The sequence below is a fragment of the Bison bison genome, unplaced genomic scaffold (assembly GCF_000754665.1).
Source record: "Bison bison bison isolate TAMUID 2011002044 unplaced genomic scaffold, Bison_UMD1.0 scf7180017864108, whole genome shotgun sequence".
Classification (NCBI taxonomy): Eukaryota; Metazoa; Chordata; class Mammalia; order Artiodactyla; family Bovidae; genus Bison; species Bison bison.
In genome coordinates this window covers 7,766,120-7,790,733 of record NW_011494680.1, presented here as the reverse complement: position 1 = coordinate 7,790,733, position 24,614 = coordinate 7,766,120, and the positions used below count along the sequence as shown (strand labels likewise).

The 24,614-nt window shown below is 42.1% G+C and overlaps 1 protein-coding gene across 2 annotated transcripts in view; it reads left to right on the top strand.

The window, feature by feature from the left end:
• Positions 1-446: 446 nt before the first annotated feature.
• The window catches only part of RB1CC1 (RB1-inducible coiled-coil 1), a 31,899-nt gene continuing 7,731 nt past the window's right edge, over positions 447-24,614 (top strand). Inside the window, exons 1-18 of one of the 2 annotated variants that reach the window (XM_010838950.1) lie at positions 447-1,983; positions 2,907-3,027; positions 3,953-4,079; positions 4,225-4,395; positions 6,676-6,878; positions 8,262-8,688; positions 11,700-11,870; positions 14,524-14,708; positions 14,871-15,057; positions 15,139-15,220; positions 15,343-15,404; positions 16,659-16,762; positions 17,155-17,281; positions 17,370-19,270; positions 22,700-22,865; positions 23,416-23,524; positions 23,606-23,834; positions 24,396-24,450. In XM_010838950.1, the coding sequence (XP_010837252.1) occupies positions 2,957-3,027; positions 3,953-4,079; positions 4,225-4,395; positions 6,676-6,878; positions 8,262-8,688; positions 11,700-11,870; positions 14,524-14,708; positions 14,871-15,057; positions 15,139-15,220; positions 15,343-15,404; positions 16,659-16,762; positions 17,155-17,281; positions 17,370-19,270; positions 22,700-22,865; positions 23,416-23,524; positions 23,606-23,834; positions 24,396-24,450 (4,377 nt within the window). In that variant the 5' untranslated portion in view covers positions 447-1,983; positions 2,907-2,956. Of the gene's footprint in view, positions 1,984-2,906; positions 3,083-3,952; positions 4,080-4,224; positions 4,396-6,675; positions 6,879-8,261; positions 8,689-11,699; positions 11,871-14,523; positions 14,709-14,870; positions 15,058-15,138; positions 15,221-15,342; positions 15,405-16,658; positions 16,763-17,154; positions 17,282-17,369; positions 19,271-22,699; positions 22,866-23,415; positions 23,525-23,605; positions 23,835-24,395; positions 24,451-24,614 lie in introns of those variants that run through there. The other variant, XM_010838951.1, reaches the window with a different exon arrangement.

Below are 24,614 nucleotides of genomic sequence, written 5' to 3'. Positions count from 1 at the left end.
GGGGGTTGCAGTAGATCATGGTGGGTGATGATCACAGTGGGCAGAGGAAGGAGGGTCCAGGCTGGGGAAGAGCCTCAGAGACTTGAAGTAGCTCATTTTGTTCAGAGAGCTAAGCCGTATGGTGTTTGGGAGTGAAACCTGGGGAGGGCAGGAGAGGAAGAAGCCGTACAGTGTCTGCCGTTTTACTGCACTGTCTGGGCTTGGATCCTGTGATATTACTGAAGCCCTGATTTCTTAGTTTCCTTATCTGTGAGGTGAGAATGATGATAGTATCCCTCTTAAAGGGTTCTGTGTGTGTGTGAGTATTAGTTGCTCAATCATGTCTGACTCTTTGCAACCCCATGGACTGTAGCCCATCAGGCTCCTCTCTCCATGGGATTCTCCAGGCAAGAATACTGGAGCAGGCTACCATACCCTGTCTCCAGGGGAATCTTCCTGACCCAGGGATCGAACCCAGGTCTCCTGCATTAACAGGCAGATTCTTTACCATCTGAGCCGCCGGGGAAGCTCAGCTTAAAGGATTCATGTGAGGATCAAATGAAACATTTCATTTAGTGAAGCGTTTATTAGAACAGTGACCTAGAGCATAGTAAATACTTATGAATAGTGGCTGCTGCTATGAAGGTCATCCTGATGGTGGTTGGTGTTCAGGAGCGGAACCATCTTACACACACACCACCACCCCCATCCTCCCTGAGGACAGTGGGAGAATGCTGAGGGAGGTGAGGGGTCGAGGATGCAGGGAGCAGGTTGAGAGACTGTGGAGATCAGAGACAAGTGAGGGTTTGATGAACACAGGAGCCTCAGGAGTCAAAGTCGGTGGTCAGTAGGCAATAAGAATACTATTAACTGGATTGTTACTGCTGTTAACCTACCTGTGAGGAAGACAGGGGGGTCTGTAAGACAGCAAGTGAGAGAGGGGGTTTGTTGGTTCCATCAGTAAAGAGAGGTTTTAGGTTTTAGGTGGCGGAGCAGATGGGGGTGGGGTTATATAGAGAACGCCTAGGGAGGCATGCCGGCAGGTTTGGTCATCAGCAATGGTGCCACGGGAGGTGGTGGGGTCCCAGCCAGACACTGGGGAGGAGGCCCAGGAGGAGGAGGAGCAGCCGCCCAGCAAGGGTGCTTCCTATCTGTCCAGCGATTTGATGGTCTCTACTCACTGTGTTCCCGCAGTGCCCCTGCGATGCTGGTACTGTATGTGAGAAGTACACAGTCCTAGCTGTTGGAAACACACAGACATATTATTTCACATTTGCTGGGTGCTCTGTCTCAGTAGACTCGGTGATGGTCTCTGGCAGGAGTGGAGTCTTGTCTGAGGTTCAGCAGGAATTGCCGTGCTTGTCAAGAACCAGCTCCTTGCAGGTTCTTGAACAGAGGCTTCTTGCTGGCTCTGGCTTCCATTTCTTGCCACGTGGGCCTCTCCATATGACAGCATGTCCTGTGAAGCTGGCGGGTGGGAACAGTCACCCGGCAAGGTAGAGGTTAAGTTGAGGAAGTGCTATCGTGTAAATGACCTCCTGTTACCCTGGCCGAGTTTCAGTGGTTCTGACAGATCCCAGGCCCTGCCCATGTCCAAGGGGCTGGCTTTGAGGCTTGGGGCTATGATACCCTTTTATTCCTGTTTTACAGAAGAAACTGTAAGTATTAAATGTACAAGTAATGGGGACCATTGTGTATTAAAGACAAAAGGGACTGTAGGCTTCGACAGTGTTGGGGAGCTCTCTGGGGACTTTGATATCTTTTTAATGGGATGGTCTAGGTTAAGGTCATGTGCTTGTGGTTCAGTGAAGAAGAGTAGAGACCACTCTTTTGGAAGAGCATGCTGTTGTTATTGTTGAATTATTTCTCTCTATAATCAGAAATTTTTCTTTTCTAGTTTAACCAGTAATGCCATTCAGTTGCCAATATCAAGCAAAGCAAACATAAGCCACTTGTAATCTGCTTCTTAAGAACAGTGGTAGTCCTTTTTAACAGTGCCTGCCGGTGAGTCACAGTTCCTGCCTTTATAACGGAGTTTTGATGTAATGCATTTAAAATAGTGATTTTGGAAACGTTAATTTTAAAGCCCTGCTTCCTTTCTTTTCCCTTCTTCCCTCATAATTCTACTCTAAGCTCATGTGGAAAGAGCATAAAGAAAGATAGCTACTAGTTTCTGAAAATTTAGTTTTTGTCATCTTTCATCACTTACATTGATCTTGGGGGGTTTTACCTCTGGTTGTTAAAAAATAAAATACTAGCTCTTGACATCTGCCCCTTTATTCATAGATGAGGAAGCTTTATTTATATGTAGGATTTTGACTTGGATAACTGGGTAATGGCAGAGTTGTTTTAAATATTCAGATATCCCATGCACTTTCTGCTGTTCCACAAAGTGATGAGCTCTTACGGCCAGAGTTTCTTGTGTGGAGTGTTTCTAGCTCAGCGTGGAGGTGGAACTTGGATTAACCAAGTCTGTCCCTCCTGTTGCAAGTGGTGGCTCTTATTTGCTGTTAGTAAGTTTAAAACTATTTTTTTGTTGTTGCTGTTGTTCCAAGGAAAAAGTGGGGGGAAGTTTTGGAGTTAGAAAAATGTTTGATCACATTTTTAATTTTTATTCTTAATGTTGTGTGGTACATGAGAACAGTGTGAAATATACACCTAACTGTTCTAACTCCTGGCCTCTTTCTTCCTGAAATCAATTATTTTTTTTTCATGATAGAAGTTATACTTCTCATTAGCCTCATTACTGTTCATTATTATTTTTTAAGCACCAGGTTTACTGAATTGTCCAGTTAGCCATGTTAGACATCAAATCCTATTATTTTTTTGTTGCTTGTGTATTATAACTGTGCTCTGTCTTATGGGAACATAACCACATTTATACATGTGTTTGTAAATTGATGACTTCTCTTGTCTGTTTCTTTCAGTAACCGTATCAGAGTGTGAGGTGTAAGCTTACAGAATCCAGGAAACCATCATGAAGTTGTATGTATTTCTGGTGAACACTGGAACCACCCTGACATTTGACACTGAACTTACAGTGCAAACGTGAGCTGTGTTTTCCTTGATTCTCATCAGTTTTGCATTTTGTACATGTAGAAAGGTGAAGATTTTATTTTGAGAATACTGTTCCTTTGTTAAATAAGAGTGGCAATATGGAAAGTCTTAAATCATTGTTCACATGTACAATTGTCATCTTCCTCTAAAATGTTAACATTAAATTTGTTAAGTTGTGCTTTGTTGTTTGTGTGACTATTTTCACAGTAAACAAACTGATTTCAAACCAAAGCAGTCTAATAGTTTTCATAGCTGATTGTTCTCCTGAATTTCACAATGCACTGCTGAGGGTATTGTTGCTAGCTGTATAAACCAGCATATTCCAGTCCTATGGTTTTTCATCATTGTTTTTATTATTTTAATGAATAAAGCCAGTAGTGTTTGTTTTGTTAATGATAGAGTAAAATTTGGGATAAACCTTATCTTTTTTAATGGATGAAATTACTTTTTGAGAGTTCTGTTTTTTATAAAATATGATTTGACTTGTAATTGAATGGTTTTTTGACAGATGAGAAAATGGGAGTTTTCACATGGTATCCACTTAATGTGTTTTATGTAACGGGATATATATTAAAATCTCCATCACATGAGGATTTTAACAAATGCTAATATAAGCAGCTTTGCTACTTATGTAAAGATCACAGAAATAAATATTTCTGCTGGCTGCACTTCATAGGCTCAGTGTTAGATGTGACACGGGTGGTTTACTGACCTTGTAGTTATGTATGATTGGCTTGTTGATTGTGGAATCCAGTTGCAGAAACAATAAGCTTATATATTTTACTACCGTTTGGGGGGAAACTTTTTAATTGAAGTTCATTTGTCAGATATTTTTACACAGAGTGACTTTGATAATGAGAAAGGCCATCCTCAGGCAAATGTAAATAACGGATTTTGCCCCCCTCCCTCTCTGAAGTGTGGCTGACCTGAAGCATGCGATCCACAGCAAGTACAAGATCGCCATTCAGCACCAGGTGCTGGTGGTCAACGGGGGCGAGTGCATGGCTGCTGACCGCAGGGTGTGCACCTACAGCGCTGGGACGGTAGGTGCCCGACCTCCTCCATGCGGGCGGGCTCCAGCTCTCCGGCGGCTGGGAACTGGGGTCTGACTCCTACAGAGGGCAGTGTGCATATTCTGTGTCTGTAACAGTTTACTTCGGTTCTTCTTTTTGTTTTTTACTTCTCTAGGACACAAATCCAATTTTTCTTTTTAACAAGGAAATGATCTTGTCTGAGCGTCTACCTGCTATTCCTAAAACTACCTTTTCAACAGAAAATGACATGGAAATAAAAGTTGAAGAGTCCCTTATGATGCCTGCCGTTTTTCACACTGTTGCTTCAAGGACACAACTTGCAGTGGTAATTGTAATATTATTTATACTTAGTACAGTTTAAAATTTAAAACTGGTGTATTTAACAAAACAATGATTGGTAATGTTTTTGTGGACAATTAGGCAACAGCAAGTGATCTAAAAAACTGATTACTTGTAAAAGCATTCAAATCTAAATAGCATAGCAGTCTAAATTATAGAAGAAGCATGCCCAAAACATGAAAAATAGCAAACTTTTTAAAAAGATACTTTTGTGATGACTCTGTCTGATTTATAATTTCAGGTGCACACTTTGTTAGTCATTCTACAGTTCCAGGACCTTAGCGCAGAACAACTATCTGAAACATGTTTTTACCATCTTTCTTAGAGGATGATATGCAGATGATAATTTTAGAACATTGCTTGGATCAGTGAAGTTCCTGTGTTCAGGTAGACAGACACAGGCAGAGAGCTTAAGGAGCTCTTAGAGTGTGGTTCTTTCTTGTATCCATGGTCAGGTCCTGGAGGAGAACCCAGTTTCTTCCTGATACATACTCGTATTGCTGCTTGCAAACCCTATGGGTTGTTTCCCAGTCATTTGGTTTTGTTTTTGTTTATTTGTGTTTGTTTTTGACTTGCTAGTACTTTGCTGTAATACTAGCTGTAAGCTATCAGCAGGGGGACACATTTTGCTTTCAGACATAAAAAAGGTCTTAGAATCAACCCACAGTATTTACCTTTTATGAAGATAAACTAGTAAAATATTAAACTACTAATAAGTATGAATACTTGCTTTCTAAAATATATTTCTTAGCAGTCTGTTTTAATGCAGTACATGCATTTGTGAAACTGGCTCATTCACATGAGATGCAACATAAAAAAGAGAACCTCATCTCTCATCTTTATGAAATATGTTTAATAAACATTAAAGGGTCTGGAAATGATTTTTAGAAGGCACCATTATTTTTAAAAAGGCAAATCTGTCAACTGAATTTATTTACTAAAGTTCTTTAGATATGTTTTCTGATTATTGGTCTACAAATAAATAAAGATAGGTTATACAGTTGCATGCCATTTAAAAACATCCATTTTAGGTGATTGCATATTTGGTAAATTTGAGAGAATTTAATAAAAATCCATCAGCAGGAATTGTAAGGTTGATTGGAGTATGTGATAAAAATGTGTAGACATTATTCATATTTCCCTTATTGGTTCTCCTTTAGAATAGAAATGGGAAATATATTGCATTTTCAATAACAGTATCAACAAAAGCCTATACAATTCTAGAACATAAAACATTATAAACAAATGGAAAGATGTTCTTGATCATATTCTAATCACAGTGTTCACTAGCTTAATTAGTTAATTGCTGTGATGAAGCATTTTTGCTTCTGGGGAATGAGAGTTTGGGGGTTTTTATTTGTTTTGCTTGGAAAGATCACTGTCCAGGTATAGGTAAGAAAATAAGGAGAAATAAGAATGGGAAGTGGAGGGAAGAAAGTACCTCAGGTTGTAGCATTCCCCCAAAAGCTGCTATACGAAACCAAGACTGTGACCTGCGGCTCAGACTGTCCACTGCATCAGCAATTAGAGACTTGTGTTTTGGGCCATTCCGTGGGATCTTAGTTGGTTACCCAGGGATGGAACCTGGGCTCCCAACAGTGAGAGCCTATACTCCTCATTCCCGGACCGCCAGGCTCTGTCTTCTAACCATCCAGAGCGCCATCTCCAGAGTCACATTTCCCAGTTACTTGTGTGACCTTAGACTTTTGTCTTTACTATTAGTAAAATTAATAATAGAGTTTTGTTTATTAACATACATATTTGAAAATGCATGTATCACAATTAGATATTCATTGTCATCGTATTTTCACAAAGTGAATAGATTTTAAAATATGCCATCAGCCACAGCCGTCCTTTGTGTTCCCTTGCTTTCAGTCCCCATTTTTCTCTTCCGTGAAGTTGATCAGTGTCCTGACTCCTTTTGTGACTGACCTGAGTCAGTGCAGTGTTCCTGAGACTTGGTTGTGTAGTTGCAGGTTTGTATTAACTGCCATGTAGTATTCCCTTGTGTGAATTCACAGTTTTATTTTTGATGGTTATTGTTGCCTGACTCTGCGCGGATCTCCAGCCCCTTATCCTCCCCCAGGTGTGAGTTCCTCCTTATTACCATGGCAGCAGGCAGGAGCCATAACCTGGAACAGTCCAGAACAGTGCTCCCTTTGACATGAGTTCAGAGCACATTCATGCATGCACTTAAGTACACGTGTGCAGACGTGTGCATAGGCATTACCTTCTCTTACCGTTTATTTCTTCTTTTCCAACATAGGAAATGTATGAAGTTGCCAAGAAACTCTGCTCTTTCTGTGAAGGTCTGGTCCATGATGAACATCTTCAGCACCAAGGCTGGGCTGCAATTATGGCCAATCTGGAAGATTGCTCAAATTCCTACCAAAAGCTGCTTTTCAAATTTGAAAGTATTTATTCAAATTATCTGCAATCCGTAGAAGACATCAAATTAAAACTTACTCAGTATGTTTGCCATTAAAATGGATAATAACATGTTTGTTTAAAATACCTTTGCAGTTTATCAGTACTTTTAGTAATGGTCACTTCATTTCTAGTAGGCCACATATTTATTATAATTGAGGTTTATTTTTTGGGGACTTTTATAATGACTTTCATGGAGTGTAAAATTTGTAAAACTATGGTTAGTTTTATCTTCCACATATTATATAGATTTACCACATTTTGTTTTCTTGTGTTTTCTTTATGTAAAAGACTCTATACTTTGAAATTATTTATAAACCCAAGAGTCTTTGTTTCTTGCCTTGCTACCAATAAAGTGAGGCAAAATGCAAATGAAAAGTTTTCAAATGGTAGTCAAAGAAAAATTTTTTTTTAATATTGCCATATGATATAGGCTTGCTAAGATGGAAAAGAGCCATTGTGTTCTAGTTTGCATTTAGATTCTTTTTTTTTTTTTAGTTCTTTGCATGTAAGCATCTGATACCCATTGGTTCTTTTTTAAAAGGGCTACAATGAATGTAAAAAATATGGCAATAATTCTGCACAAATGTGGCCCTTTGTTGTGTGTGTACATGTATGCTTTCAGTGTCTTGTATTCATTTTTTGTTTGTTTTTTCTTAAATTTTTTATTAGAGTTGGAGGGAAGTAGCACGTTCTTTTTTGAAATCAAGTGGGCCTTATTAATTCAGGTTTCTGTATTCTGAATATTTAGGAACATTTTGGTTTTGAGATGACAGTGGGACACATGCTGGGAAGGAAGAGAGTGATTAAGACTGGGAAGAGCTTTTAAAAGTTTTTGTAATAACCTTTCCCAGTAAAACTGTTCAGGGGTACAAGGCAGGAGCTAGTCATCTCGCATGTTAATGTAGGAGCGTGAATGATTTTATATATATTTTTATAGACGTTAAATTGTCAAGATTTCATCTTTCCTTCATGTTTTTTGACAACATATATCTATCTGCCTGTCTGTGTATTTTCAGGGTGTGATAAACCCAAGAGTTAACCTTAATCTCTAATAAAACTGTTAATTTTATCCTCTGCTTTCATTATATCTAAAATCTTTGATTAGCTTAGAGACAAAACATTAAACTTTAAGAGACTGCTATGGTAAATCTTTTTAATAAGTTTGAATTTTTTATACCTTAAGTTTAGTTAAAAACTGAGTGTCCATATGTATAGTGTGGACTTGGTACCTTTACTTTAGAGGGTCTCAGTGTGTAAAGGTACTCTCCTCTCTGCTTTCTTTAACGGACACCTCGTGGACTGCTCAGATGCATGTAGCCTAAGAGAGAGGGGGTGAGATTTCGTGATAACCTCTTCCTTTCAAAATGCTGACCTCTAACTTGAGCAGTCCGTGATTTACTGACAGGTCTTTTGTACTTTAAGTTTAGGAACTGCGGTTTCAGTCATGGCCAAGATTCCACTGTTGGAGTGCCTCACCAGACACAGTTACAGGGAATGTCTGGGGAGAGTGGATTCCTTGCCTGAACGCGAAGGCTCAGAAAAGTCTGAGACAAAGACCTCCACTGAACTGGTGCTCTCTCCTGATATGCCTGCAGCAACGAGCAAACCCTCGTTCACCTCATTTCACATGTCTGTGGAGCACGTAGCCTCAGACGCCACAGATGCTGAAAGTGGAAAAGATGTGAGGGAGCCTTGTCCAAGCCCTGCCCAGCAGGACGCAGCTGCAATAGAGGCTAAAGAGGGGGACCTGCCTTTCTTTAATGTTTCTCTGTTGGACTGGATCAACGTGCAGGACAGGCCTAATGATGTCGAGTCCTTGGTCAGGAAGTGCTTTGATTCCATGAGCAGGGTGAGGAGTCTTAGTCTGATCTTTCTTGTGTCACTGTGTTGTTTTCGCCAACTGAAGTTACATTGCCTACACTAAGTATTTCCTGTACAGTAATGGGAGAAAGGGTGCCTTGAGCCTTGGAGTGAAACTTCATAACCACGTGTAGGAAGGACCTTGGACAAACCAAATCATTTAACGGGTAATGTAACCATACTTAGGAAACTGACAGCAAATTTGGGAAGATTACTAGAGGTAATACAGGTAAAATCTCTATGCAGGGCTGAGCCTTGAAGTGTCCATTCCAATGGGGATGGTTTGGGTGGTGGTGGTGGTACTTAGAATTTTTTTCTTCATGGTCCTGTAGTATCACTTGGACTTCTTAATAGCTCCTGTAATTTGTCTCTGCAGCTATGCTGTAGATATAATTTTGCTTATATCTTTAACAGTTAAATTGTTTTACTCTGAAAATGATTTACATTCAGTGAAGTACACAAGTCTTAAGTGGTTAGGAACCAGCTTCCAGAGGAGGACAACATTGAACCTTTCTACCTCCCAGAAAACCCTGTGGGCCTCTTTCTAATCGGGTCCCCACCCTACCTTCGCAACTGGCCTCTGATGTTTGAAAGAAGTGATTTTAGATTCACCTGAGATAAAAGTCAGAACTTAGACATTGTTTTTTAGTCATATTTTGTAATCATAGTGACTTGTGCTTAGGGTTATGCTCTCCCCAAGTACACTTATAAAAACTTTTAAACTTGGGGCATAAATCTGGAATAAAGCTCTTCAGACCTGATCAGTAAGTGGTAGAAAATCTTGGCTGCCTGAGAGGAAGTTGGTGGGGCACGTGTGTCAATGAGACAGACCAGATGAAACAGTGTGAAGGTGAACTTCTCAGTTGGTTGGACAGAGGCTTGGTCTGTGGTTGGCTGTTGGGAGAAAGGCCACACGGGTCTGGGTGCCTGGAAACAGCAGCGTTCTGTTCTTGCTGAAGGCGGAGTGCAGTCTGAGTCGCCATTCTCTCAGTACCCGCATCCTTGATGACATCCTGTGGGCGTGGCTTTCATTTTGGCCGTTCATTATTTGTTGTCAAAGAAATCTTCAGTTAAGACATTTGCCTGGGTAGAGAAGTGTGGAATATATTATGCAAAGATTACTGCCAGAAATGAATGAAAGCTAGTGTTCTATTCAAACTATTGACGTTTTAGTAGCCTGAAAATTATTTTTATGGAAAATCAGTCATGTGCTTGTGATAGAGTGAGTGAAGTGTCATTTTTTGTAGTTTTACATCATTCAGAGAACAGGCCTCTAGGCCATGGGAACCTCTTTTTAAAGGGCTTACAGATGGCTGTGTGTTTGCATGTTTGAATGAAATCTAGCAAAGCCTCAAGTTTTATTCACTTTATATGACAAGGGAGAAGAAACAGTAGTCCTTGTCTGGCTTGATGAAAATTCATATTCATTTACACCTACAGAATTGAGTGAGTCTCAAGACACTCTTCCATGTTCGTCTGTATAGTTGTGTTGTTCTCTCAGTGAGTTAGGAAATACAGGAACATCGTAACAGCATATGGTCCGGAGTTTTTTTCTTCCTTAAGTCACTGCTGTTTTATGTGTCGTAATTTTGCCCAAGATGAAATCTGTTTTAGTCATCTTCTATAGCCTTTTGTCACCCTAATAATTTATAGCTAGTCAGTACTTTGGAAATGTGTGCACTGGACTCACCATGAAAATAGAAAATGTTCACATATGCACACATTTTAGTTAGCTGTCATACAAGGCAGGTGCCTCCCGTGTTTGGCTATTGACGTCTGCATGATCTTAGAAGTGCAGCTGAATTCTCGGTAACTGTGGAATAGTTCATTTTTAATTGCTTACATGTGTTGTCAGCGTGCTGAACACTGTACCAAAAATAAATAATTTATGGTCCCTCAGCTGGTAGTGTTCTGGGAAGATGTGTTTGACGGGACTGCTCACAGTAAGCAGAGGTGTGCTTCAGTAGCTGGTAGGTCAGTCAGCATGAACAGAGACCTAGCTGGAGAAACTCAGGATTCATTCATCTGCAGTTCTGTGTCTCTGGGCAGAAGGAAGTTGTTTAGGAACTTGAGCAGAGGACAGCTCTAATGAGCCAGTGATCGTGGCTGATGTCCACGTGGAGATGGTAGCAGACAGGCAGAAACATGAACTGGACACTGGTGGGAAGATAAAGGGTTGAAAAGGTTGGGAGTTAACTTATTCTGGTTACAGCTACTGCTGAAACCCTGTGAGAAGCAGTAGAAATGTGCCACAGCACAGAACCCCCTGGGATCGCCTGTTTATGGAGGAGGCAGAAGAGGAGCAGGGTCCCGGAGAAGGTGGTCTCCAGTGGGCCACGTGTGAGCCCTGAGAGCAGCCAGTGCAGGGCCGTCTACATGGAAGACACCAGTGTGCAGTGTTATTCCAAGGCGAGAGGAGCAGGTGGAGAGAAGTGTTTGGGTTCCTTGAATTACATAAATTCCAGGAAACTTGCAGAATTAAAGTCCAGCAACAGGGGAGATTACACAGCAAGAAAGTATAGGTGATGAAACAGATTGCTGGAGGAGTACAACCTGAAAATAAAGATATTACCAAGGGGAGGGAGGTTTGAAGATGTTGATATGTTTTAGGGGGGAGGTTGGATTGATTAGACAGGAAATGACCAAAGAATATGTTTTTGTTACTAATTTTGCCCTACTGCATAAGATCTTGAAAATAGCATTTTCGGTGGGCTGTTGAGAATTGAATGAATTGTGGCTTGAGTTGAAAGGTGTATGCCTGGAACTAGATTGCTTAAGTATCCCAACATAATCAGTAATAATTGTGGTTTTATAAAATTGTAATTACCCTGTTCTTAACCTTATGAAAATATAATCTTGATTTCTCATGTTTCCACTTTTCTATAATTTTTACTATCACTGTTTTTTATTTTTTTTTGAAGTTGTAGATCAAAATAGTGTGAAATGTATTTTAAGCTCTTGGCTGAAAATTTCATTCATACATATTTCCATGTCACTCAGCTTGATCCCCGGATCATTCGACCCTTTATGGCCGAATGCCGTCAGACTATTGCCAATCTCGATAATCAGAACATGAAAGCCATCAAGGGCCTGGAGGACCGGCTGTACGCCCTGGACCAGATGATTGCCAGCTGCGGCCGACTGGTCAATGAGCAGAAAGAACTCGCTCAGGTGCTTACTGCAGACCTCTCTCGGGAAAGGGGATTTGTGGTTTCTAGACTAGTCTTTTATATGCACTGTTCGTTTGCTGTGCCCTGTGTTTCCACGTCACCCGTGAGTAGTGTTAACTGTGGTATTACTGGTTCTGGTAGGACAGGAGGAGGCCGGTTCCTCATGTTCAGAGGTTTGAGCTAAGGCTGCACTGGGCGGTAGGGAGCCCTGCACACGCCCACAGCCCCTGTCCGTGATCCCTGAGCACCTCCTGCTCCCGCCTCAGGAAAATGGGGAGCCTTAGGAGGTCTAGTTCAATGCCGTGTTCCAAGAAATCAGGTAAAGAATCCTCCTGCAATGTGGGAGATCGATCCCTGCGTTGGAAAGATCCCCTGGAGAAGGGAAAGGCTACTCACTCCAGTATTCTGGCCTGGAGAATTCCATGGACTGTATAGTCCATGGGGGTCGCAAGGAGTTGGACACGACTGAGCTACTTTCACTTCCAAGAACTCTGGTACCAGATTAGATTTATAACCATGAGAAGGTGGTGGGATTGTGGAGAGTGACTGACCTGGAAGTTTTCTCCATGTGGTGATGTTCTGTAAGTTTTCAACATGTTTGAAATATTTATAATGTTTTTATAGTTTACAGACTGAATTCATCTTGTAACTACCAGATTCTCTTTTCCTTTCCCTTAATTTTGGATCCAGCCTCCTTAACTGATTTCTCCATCTTGTGTTTGCACTGAGTGGGTCCCCACCCGACGGCACCCCCACCCTGTGCGGTGCTGAGTATTGATAGATGTTATACTGGCCATCCTTGGTTAATTCCTGATCTGTGGGAAATGGTTGACATTTCACCATTACAATGTTTGTAGTAGGTTGGGTTTTTTTTTTTCCCCTTGTTTTATTAGAAAGTCTTATAAGGTTAAGGAAGGTACAATCTATTTCTAATCTTGACCATCCTTGGATTCTTGGAATACATCATAATATAGTCTTTTTAATGTATTAGCAGTCTTCCCTTTAAATGACACATTTATCTTTGATGTATTAAAGTCTATCATACATTAAAAATGGGCTTCCCTGGTGGCTCAGCTAGTACAGAATCTGTCTGTAATGTGGGAGACCTGGGTTAGATCCCTGGGTTGGGAAGATCCCCTGGAGAAGGGAAAGGCTACCCACTGCAGTATTCTGGCCTGGAGAATCCCCATGGAGCTTGACAGGCTACAGTCCATGGGGTCTCAGAGTCAGATATGACTGAGCAACTTACACTACTTTTCTACAGTAAAGTATTCTTTAGTGTTTTCTAGCTTGTGGTAAATTCAGGTTTTGTCACTGGAAAATCCTTTGTTTCTCAAGGATATTTTCTCTTGATAGGGAATTCTAGGCTGTTAGTAATTCACTTGTAGCCGTTTGCCTTTGGTTTGGGTTTTAGCAGTTTGTGACGTGGCGAGTTGTGGCTTTCTTTGTATTTCTCCTGCGTTGAGCTTGCACTCCATGGATTGTGGATTGATGCAGTATTTTCCTTGGATTCAGTAAAAAGCATTGAAAACCTCTTAAGATTTTATCAAAGGAGATTAAAGCAGTAAGTTTGTTTTTTTTTTTAACTAAATTACAGAAAAAGCATCATGCAACATATTGGAAGAAAAATAACATATAACATTATTATTATTAAAATTGTCTTATTTTCAGATATTGAACCGTCTTGACTTTAACAAATCATTTAAACCTAAATTTACCTTCATGATATTTAGAAAAACATCAAATAGTAAAGAGAGAGAACTACAGAAAGAAGCTACGTGTGCTGTCCTAGCCTGAGCCCTACAAATGCGATTGTGTACGGCGCAGGTGTGATAGTAACATGGATGTGCATACCCCAAAACTTCCTTAGCATGTTAACTTTTCAGTAAATAGAGCAAGAAGAAAGCTGTCACTATACTGACTCATCAAGATGTCTTTAGACTTATTTTTTTTAATTGTTTGCTGTTGGATTTGACACGTGTGTCTGAATTAATCTACAGCCTAAGCACAATCCTTACCTAACAAAAAGATGCAAGGCTCCCTTGTGGAAATAAATAAGGATAGCTAAGAAAAGAGTCTAATCATTATTTTTCCTACAAAATAATACTGTGGAAATCATTGTTCTGAAGACATGCACACAGGTCAGTGGAATAAGGTACAACAGCCCAGGATTACTGGAGTGGGGAATGGCTTTTCAGTGAGTGATGTAGTCAACATCAAAGATTGTTACTTTATTGGGAGAAGTGTATACTGTTGAGTATCACTGATTAGATTAAATCTGTTGTAAAGTCAGTGGCCCTGTGTGACTTCCTTGCACTCTGACTGCACAGCGGCCTAGCAGGGGTTTACAGTCACACAGGTTCTGGTTCTCATCTGCCTGCTGTGTCCTTGGACAGGTTACTTTATCTTCCTGGATCTCTTTCTCTCTCTTTTTTTTTTTAAAGCATGAAAATTGAACAGAATTAGATAAGCATAAATTTCTTAAAAACTGAATCTTTTGCTATGGACCCATCTACTACATTCGGAAAAGTAGGAGATTTTAAAATCTTATTTGAGAGGAGAACAGTTTGTGTCTAATATGAAGCTGTTCCTCTTAAACGAATGTTCATGTTTTTAATGAAAGTTTATATCCTTTAAAATGTTTTCTCTCAAAGGGATTTTTAGCTAATCAGATGAGAGCTGAAAACTTGAAGGATGCATCTGTGCTACCTGATTTGTGTCTGAGTCATGCAAATCAGTTGATGATTATGTTGCAAAACCATAGAAAGCTGTTGGACATTAAACAGAAGTGCACCACTGCCAAACAGGAGCTCGCAAATAACCTTCATGTCAGACTCAAGTAAGTCGTTCTCAGGCAGCTGGTTTGGGGTGTTGAGAGTTGATGCTTTGTATTTCTCCCAAGTGATGGTGTGATTTTATTACCATACTGACTCTTTGTCGGTTGACGACCATGGGCATGGATGGTTTTTCAGAGTCTCTGCATCTCGATTTCATTCTGCAGGTGGTGTTGCTTTGTGATGCTCCACGCAGATCAGGATGGAGAGAAGTTGCAGGCTTTGCTCCGCCTGGTTATCGAGCTCTTAGAAAGAGTCAAGATCGTAGAAGCTCTGAGCACAGTTCCTCAGATGTACTGCTTAGCTGTTGTTGAGGTTGTCAGGAGAAAAATGTTCATAAAACACTACAGGGAGGTACGCAGGCTGAGCTGTGTTTACTGTGTCTGGGCCTCAGTGAGTTGGTGCTGATGCTAATACGTGCTCTCCTTTCCTCAGTGGGCCGGTGCTTTAGTCAAGGACGGAAAGCAATTGTATGAGGCTGAGAAGTCAAAAAGGGAATCCTTTGGGAAATTATTTAGTAAGTGTTCTTTATTAATAACTTAACATTTTTTAAGAAAAAGTGCTGGTTTTATTTTGTAGTTATGAGTACATCATGCAGCTGAAGTTGTAGAGTAACTGCATGTTAATCTCTTTACGCAGGGAAGTCTTTTCTAAGAAATCGTCTGTTCAGGGGATTGGACTCCTGGCCCCCATCCTTTTGTGTACGTATTTATTTTCTAACTTGACTAAGTCCTGTGTGTTCAGACCTTTATTTCAGAAGTGGAGATACTTATCAGAAACAGATTTTTAATCAAAATTACGGTGTTTTTGACTCTAAGATGAATTCATAGTTTTTGGTCAGGAGTCTTCTCTGCTCAGAACGGTGACGTCGTAGGACACTGTTGAGATGGGTGGGAATGGAGTCTCTTCCCCTCACTGGGTCTGTCTCCCTCCTCCTCTCCTTCCCGCCCTCCCCTCCCCCTCCCCCTTCTCTTTCTTTCATTCATGTTGGACAATCCCCAATCAGGTCATCTTCATCGAAGCCATGAAATATAAGGTCCCTGTATTTCTAAACCAGAATGGGACCACTAGTTTTATTATATGAAAAAAAAACAAAAAACGATTCCGTGGTCAAATAAGTTTTAGAAGTGCTGTCTGTTTGTTTTCTCCTCACACACGTTTTCTCTTCACACACGCTGTTTCACGGTCACACGTGTTTCGTGCTACAGGATTCCTTAGGGCTATAGACGTTGTGTTTTTGTGTGTCTGCAAACAGGCAGGGTTTCCTACACACACGCCTTTACCGGGGAACCCTGCATAAGTCATGACTAAGGCCATGGCCTTGTCTTAAAAGCTGCATTTCTCAGCAATAATAAAAAGAATGGTAGGTGATGTTTGTTTTTTTTTTAAGAAGCTGCAATTGACTAAGATTTCATACTTTGGAAAATGTAATGAAAAGTTGGAGTCAAGGGTATGGAAGGAAGTTTTATGTTAGAAAGAAAGTCTTTGCTGCCTTAAAACAGCACCACACACCAGTGGTGACAAAAGTAGATGGAGGGCCAGGGTGGGCCTCAGGACTGTGCTGACCGAGCAGTCGGGCACGCGGAAATTTGGGACCAGCCTGTGTGGTAGCGAGACAGATGGGTTCCTTTAATGTAGGTTGGGAACAGCAGTGTTCTGTGAAAAGATGCTGAGAGCAGAGAAGAGAGGGAGCAAGCCCGGCATCCCTGTTGTTTCAGACTCGGGAGATGGTCTTCTCATTGAGCAGTCCTTCATTTGTAGTTGATTATCTTACTCTGTTTCTATGGGATGAGTAGATCACTTGAAGCATTTTTAATTACTTATTGTATTGAATTATATAGTAAGAAATACAGTATTTATAACAAGAAATATAGTAAGTATAGTCAATATATAGTAAGAAATCATATACAAAATTATCCTGTATATTTTTTGGTAATTTTTTTTTTTATATATAGACACAGAAGCCTCGAAAGTTTGACTGTGAACTTCCAGATATTTCATTAAAAGATTTACAGTTTCTGCAATCATTTTGTCCTTCTGAAGTTCAGCCATTCCTCAGGTAAATGCCTGTAGTTCCCACTTTGGGATGTTCTCGCTGCCCTGGGTGGTGGGAAGAGCACCAGTGCTTGCAGGGTACTCCAGAACAGGAGGATTTCATGATAGTCTGGTTCTTCCATGGCTGCTTTGGGAAGCTTGCGGGGAATATAAAAATGATTAGAAAATAAAGATCAGAAAATGAAGATGATAAAGTAGAAGAAAAGAAATGCCGTACATGAAATTAGTTTTTTCTGATAGTAATCTGTGTTGTTGCATGGTATGTGTTAGTCTTCTTCAGCTTGTTTGGTATTGATTGATAGAGAATCATTTTGGGCACAGATTACAATGTTTGGTTGTAGTTATCCCTTTCTCATTAAGAAATTAGAAGTCTAATTTGGTTGCGCTCTGTTTCAGGGTTCCCTTACTTTGTGACTTTGAACCTCTCCACCAGCATGTACTTGCTCTGCATAATTTGGTAAAAGCAGCACAAAGTTTGGATGAAATGTCACAGACCATTACAGACCTGCTGAGTGAACAAAAGGCAAATCCAGTTCTTTGCAGTGGTTCGCCCCGTTAGCATGCATGCCTGTGGTGTCGCAGCTCGGTCAGCCTGTCCCTCTCTCTTCCAGGCCTCTGCGAGTCAGACGTCCCCGCAGTCAGCTTCCTCGCCCCGGCTGGAAAGCGCGACAGGAATCACAACCACTACCTCACCCAGGACACCGCCTCCACTCGCCGTGCAGGATCCCCTGTGTCCTGCAGTCTGCCCCTTAGAGGAGCTGTCACCAGACAGCATTGATGCCCACACGTTCGACTTTGAGACTATCCCCCATCCAAATATAGAGCATACTCTCCACCAGGCCTCCTTAGACTTGGATTCACTAGCAGAAAGTCCTGAGTCGGACTTTATGTCTGCGGTGAACGAGTTTGTCATAGAGGAGCAGCTATCGTCTCCAAACCCCATCAGTGACCCGCAGAGCCCAGAGATGATGGTGGAGTCCCTCTACTCCTCTGTCATCAACGCCATTGACAGCAGGCGGATGCAGGACACCAGTGCCCCTGGTCAGGAGGACCCGGGCGACCGCGCGTCCCTCAGTGTCCAGCTGGGGAGGTGCCGAGCGTCCGCCCACGACTCGCACCTCAGCATTCAGACCCTGAAGGAGGACTTCTGCCACTTCCGGACGTTCGTGCAGAAGGAACAGTGCGACTTTGCCAATTCCTTGCAGTGTACAGCAGTAGAAATAAGAAGCATTATCGACAAAATAAAGCACTCTTTGGAAATAACACTATATGAAAAACATCAAAAAGAACTAGAGTCTTTAAAAAGCGAGTACGAGGGCAGGCTCGCTACCCTGGTGAAGGAGAGTGAAGAGAACAAGAGCAAGATCACCAAGCTGCGGGGGGACCTGGTATGCCTGGAGGAGGTGCTGCAGAATAAGGATAATGAGTTTGCTCTGGTCAAGCATGAGAAGGAAGCTGTCATCTGCCTGCAGAAAGAGAAGGACCAGAAGCTGCTCGAGATGGAATGCACAGTGCACGCCCAGCACTGTGAGATGGAAGCACTTCGGCAGTCGCGTGAGGTTGCCCTGGAGGACTTGAGGAAGCTCCACGTGGAGAATGACGAGAAGCTCCAGCTACTGCGGGCAGAGCTCCAGCGCCTGGAGCAGAGTCATCTGAAGGAGCTGGAGGACACACTGCAGGTCCGTCACACACAGGAGTTGGAGAAGGCCATGAACGAGCACAGGCTCTGCTTGGAGAAACTAGAGATGGAAAACCAGCAGAGGATCGAGCAGATCCAAGATTCTCATGCTGCAGTCATCCAGGAGAAGGAGCAGCAGCTCCAGGAGTTAAAGCTCAAGGTTTCAGATTTGTCGGACATGAGATGTAAGTTAGAGGTGGAGCTGGCTCTGAAGGAAGCAGAAACTGATGAGATAAAAATGTTGCTGGAAGAAAGCAGAACCCAGGAGAAGAAGACCTTGCAGTCTCTCTTCGAAAAAGAGACTGAACAGTTGAGAGCAGAGATCAGTAAACTAAACCAAAAGATTCACGACAATAATGAAAATTATCAGGTGGGCTTGGCAGAGCTGAGAACTTTAATGACAGTTGAAAAAGATCAGTGCATTTCCGAGTTAATTAGTAGACATGAAGAAGAATCTGATAGGCTTACAACTGATTTAAACAAAATGACATCATTGTATCAGCAAGCATTTGAAATAGAAAAAGGCCTGAAAGAAGAATTAGCTGAACTGCAGAGTAAATTGGACTCAGAATTGAGTGCTCTTGAAAAACAAAAAGATGAGAAAATCTCCCAGCAAGAGGATATGTACAAAGCTATTATCCAGAAGCTAGAGAAAGACAAAGAGGAATTTGTCATGAGACAGGAACAGGACCGAGAACAGCTAGTTCAGAGGCTTAATTGTGAAAAAGAAGCTGCTATTGAGACTGCCAGAAAAGAAATGCACTTGGAAAGAGAAGCTGTTGAGAAAGAGTTGTTAGAGAAAGTTAAACATCTTGAGAGTCAATTAGCAAAAAGGTAAGAAAGAACTTCAGTCTGTAATCATAAAATTAAAGTCTGGTGATTCAAATTTTAATTGTGTTTGTAATCACAGTACCTTAATTTCCTCATTTACCTCAGGTAAAAGTAACCATTGAGATATTTGTGAAGTAAAAATGTCCTTTTTAAAATAGTCCATGTTACTTAAAAACATTTGAAAGAAATAACAGACTGTAAATCCACTGGGATGGCCTCTAAAAATGGATTCGTATTTTGGATTTCAAGACAAATAAGTTTTGAAAATTTCAAATGTTTTCAGGATCGTTTTCCCCCTTTTTTAACATATAAATTTCCTTTCGGTTTATTTGTAGTTTGTTCCCTGAATTCTTCATTTGAAAGTTACTGATTTTCATTCTTTTAAAATCATGTACAATGTATAAAAGAGCAGCAGTTAGTAACGTTTAGGACTCCAGCTTCCTGGTTGTTATTTTCTGATATTACAATCTCAGTTATTTCCTCTGTGATTCAAAAGATAATGTTAAATTCTGGGTTTTATACAGTGGTGGGTTTTTTTGCTTTTTTATTATTGTTGTTGTCTGATGTTACTGCCTTTGATCGGAGAAAATGGACTTTGGTATTCCTACTCATTAAAATTTATTGAGGGGGTTTGTGGCCTAATAAACAATTTCTAGAGCATCATTAGTTGGTTCTATCATTAATTCTTCCAAGAGAGTATCTGTATAGGTGTATGTGCTTTATGTAATTTAACCTCCAGCTGCTGCTTATCACTTGTACCCAGCCTCTTGTGATTGACTATCTGCTGTATACTGTTCATAACCTGGCGCACAATTGAACCTCCAAGTCTGTTTTGAAAACAGAATGTTTTCTGGAGGGATTGGAGGCTCTTAGAGGAACTGGACCTCTGAGTGTCCTTAGAGCCTGGGGGATGCAGAGGTCGAGGCAGTCACTGCAGAAGGCCAGGTAGGCCGGCGGCACCAGGGTCCTCCAGGGGCCAGTGATGGGCATGGTGCACAGTGTTCGGTCAGAGATTGTGGTCCTTGCGGGGTCCTGCCCAGACATTGCACCCCCCTCTCATCTTACCCCTTCTCATCGTGCTTTGGAGCCCTCTGAGAATCCTCTGGACACCGGGCCCTCCTGCAGCATCCTTCCTGCAGGCTCGCCGTGGCTGCCGTGGGGGAATGGAAGCCCCTCCGTACCTGCCCAGTGCTGTCAGGACTCGTGTGGACCACACCTTGTGTCCACTGTGTCACCTGAGCGTCCTAGCTCCAGGAGTGAGGCTGTGTCCACTCTATGGTAACTGAGGAGACCATGGCAGGGGTCAAGTCTCCACAGACCAGGTACAAAAGCCTAAAGCCAGGTTCCCTGCTTCAGAATCCGAAGGGCCTTAACCATGGTTCTCCCGTAGGACTTGCCAAAGCTCTATTCAGTGTCCATTTTGGTAGAGCAGCTGCATGGGTTCACGGTGGGGGGTGGTGGTGGGGTAGGGTAGGCGGGGAGTGCTCCCACAGCAGGGGCTGCACAGGTATTCGGTGGAGTAGCTGGAGCAGCAACTCAGATATGCTCTGTCCTGCCTCTGGGTCTCAGAAATCCTGACCCTCACCTTGGACAGGCTGTCCCGTGTGCCTGAACTGCTGTACACTTAGAAATCTTGTTGTACTGACAGACCCACAGCTTGGGTTATCATGGCTCATGCCCCTGATAGCTCACCCACTGTGTCTTGCCCTGATAGCTCAAGTAGTTGCTAATTCCTTTTTTTTTTTTTTAATTTTAAAAATAAATTTATTTTTGGTCATGCCAGCACATGTGAGATCTTAGTTCTCTAATCAAGGATCAAACCTATGCTCCCTACTTTGGAAGCATGGTGTTTTAACCACTGGATTGCCAGGGACTTACTTTGTTTTTAACTTTAAAAAATGTATTTCATTGACACAAGTATAATCTGAAGCCCCATGGCTCAGACCGTAAAGGATCTGCCTACAGTAACGGGAAGATCCCCTGGAGAAGGGATTGGCTACCCACTCTAGTATTCTTGCCTGGAGAATTCCATGGATAGAGGAGCCTGGCAGGCTGCAGTCCATGGAGTCACAAAGAGTCGGACACAGTTAGCATTTTAATCGTTGATGTACATTGTTATCCTAATTCTGCTGTGTGGCAAAGTGATGCAGTTAAACATATGTATATTCTTCTCCATTAAGGCATTTCCCAGGATATTGAATAGAGTTCCCTGTACAACAGGACCTTATTGCTTCTTCATCTTGTATATTACAGTAGTCCAGTTAGACTTTTGTGACCTGCTGCCCCCTCGCCTGTAACCTCATTCTCTTCCCTCTGCCCTGCCTACTTGCCTGGAACTTGGCTTTTTGTTTTCCCCACAGTAGTTGGCTTACCCTGTAACTGTAGGGGGTACTTCTTCAAGGCGTGTCACTTAAACCTGCACAAAGTAGACATTAGGCAGACAGTATGAAGAGTTGCTCACATGTAAGCCCTGCGTTCGGCTTATTTTATCCTAAGTCCGTTTTCTTAGTGAGCAAAGTCCCTGGCTTCATCGTGGTTCCTCAGTGACCTTGAAATGATGCCTGTGATTTTTAATCCCCTCCTCCCCAGCCCCGAAGGAGAAACATTGAAAAACATTGAAGTGTCCTTTTAAATTGAATAAATGTACATTTAAAACCCTTCACTGACTTGGTTGCTCAGATAGTGTGGGAATGTTTACAGTCTTTCTCCTGAGCCGGGGATATTTTAACACCTTGGATGAGATTATCTACTTCTTGACAAGCATTCGGATGTAGAGGATTGTGAGGTTGAAAGCAGATAAAATAAGCAGCAGCCTGGGCTTGTGCTTTCTCGTTGACCTCGCCTCTCAGCCCCTCAGCACCCCTTGGAGGTGAGCAGGTTCTGAGAGAAGTGAATCTGAATTTAGGCGTATGTCAGTTTGCTGTGTACACATTTAAGTTTCACTTTAGTTTAAGGTTACCTATTCATTAGCTAACAAAATGAACCAAAGCCTGTTTAAAAAATGAAAGCTCTTCAACAGATGTGTTCTGCAGGTGTATTTTTAATTCAACTCTCAGTCCTGTGTCTGGCAGTTACAGGAAAAGTAAAACTAGAATTTGAAGCTGAGCTCTTGAAGTATATTGATTTTTATATTGACAATGTTGCCTTTTGCTGTAGAAACTGATTATCCTGAATATCGGATTATAACCACTCAACCCCACTGCTGGGAGGATGTGGTCTGTATTAGGCTTTTCCCTGGCACTTGTTTCTCTTTTGCTGGTGGATAAAAAGCGAGAGTTGACATAGAAAGATCTTTTAACACCAGTTAACTACTGTTAGGTTAAAGGAAGATGTTTAGCATTTCTGGTGTCATCTAATTATGATACTTGGTATACTTGTGATTATATCTGTAATACTGGGGGGAAAATGTAATACTGTATTTAATTTTTAAAGTCATGCCATGGAATCTGCCAGAGAAGATTCTTCAAGCCTAGTTGCTGAACTTCAAGAAAAGCTCCAGGAAGAAAAAGCTAAGTTTCTAGAACAACTTGAAGAGCAGGAGAAAAGGAAGAATGAGGAGATGCAGAATGTTCGAACATCTTTGATCGCTGAGCAGCAGGTGTGTGGGTTCCCGGACTGAGAAGGTTAACAAGTGTGTCTGTGTAGCTGAGGTTTTTGCTGTCTTAAGTGTGACTTTTCCTACATTGATCCTGGTAGTATTTGCTACGTATCTTCATATTTAAAAGCATGTTCTTTTTAACAGTCATTATTTCACATGAGTACTTCAAAAAGAAAACAGTCCTAGTTTAGAAATGAAGAAATGTAAATTCTGTTCCTGACTTCCTAGCTTCCTCCCTGATCTTGTCAAAATTATTTAATGTCTTCACATCACATTAATTTTTGCAAATGAAAGTGTTGATACTACTACATGGGTAACATTTGAGTTTCTTTTCTCTAAGCTGTGAAATTTTCTTCTAATTTATGTGCTGTTAATTCTTATCCATGTGATGAGCTGGCATTTTTATTTAAAAGTAAATGTCACCTTGTGTATGATACTTTTCTTCTCCATGTTGAGACGTACCACCAGAAATAGATGCAGTGTGTTTTTTGTGTCTGCCACTGCGCTGTGTGTACAGATCATGTGAGTGGTTCTTGTTCTGTTGTTCCAGACCAATTTTAACACTGTTTTAACGAGAGAGAAAATGAGGAAAGAAAACATAATCAATGATCTCAGTGATAAGCTCAAGAGCACAATGCAGCAGCAGGAGCGGGACAAAGGTGAGCGGGCCTCAGGAGTGCGACACCTTTGGCTCTGACCGATGTGTGCCATGGCTAACTCTGTCCCAACCCCGGCTGCAGATTTGATTGAGTCCCTGTCTGAGGACCGCGCGCGTCTGCTGGAGGAGAAGAAGCGACTGGAGGAGGAAGTCAGCCGGCTGCGGGGCGGCGCCTTCGTGCCCTCCCCGGGCGTGGCTGCAGCCCCGGAGTTGTATGGGGCCTGTGCACCCGAGCCCCCGGTGGAGGCCCTGGACACCTTTGCCGAGGGGAGGCCAGACTCAGCCATGGAGACCAGCACGATGTCTGTCCAGTGAGTGCTCCATCCTCCTGTTCAGAATGGCCAGCCAGCACTGAGGGTGGGAGGGCTGGGCAGCCCCGGTGGTGACCGCAGCCCACAGACCTGAGAGCTGGACCCGGTAGATTGTTTATAGCACAGTGAGTGTTAACATCACTGGTTATCTGTGGGAGCCCATATGGGCGTGTTTCATGAGGTGCCTTGGTGTCCCTGCAGCGTCCACGGGTAGCCAGGAAGGGCTGCTGGACTGGTGTCTGCAGGGGTTCCAGGGTTGAGCCCATGGCCTCGGGGAGCAGGGGTTACCAGAGGCTCAGGTGTGTTCATGGGGCTGAGGCCGTGGTAGATGGAGTGGTCACTTAAACATAAAATCTGAAATGAAAGTCATACAGGTAGAAGTGGAGAGGAAGAGCATAGTTTCCCCAGGACTGTGGGCGCAGGGAGGAGGTAGTCATGTGAGGTGAGGGGGGTGTGGATTAGCGGTGCACAGTACACGTGTCTCAGACCACCTCATTGTGCATTCTAAGTATGTTACAGTTTTATTTATCAATATGGCTAAAGTAAGTCATTTTCTCTTAGAGAAAACGTCCACGTGCTCTCTGAAGAAAGACAGCGGATAATGCTGTTGGAACGAGTAAGTGCATTTTGTCTGTGTTGAAGCATAGTGGGTAAAGGCCTTCACTCTGGATCGCAGTGAAGCAACCTTACATGAGAACAGGATTTGTTGTGTTTATATATTAGATCTTTTTAATGGTTATTTTGTGGTTATTTTTGAGAAGCTCTGTCATCTTTGATCCT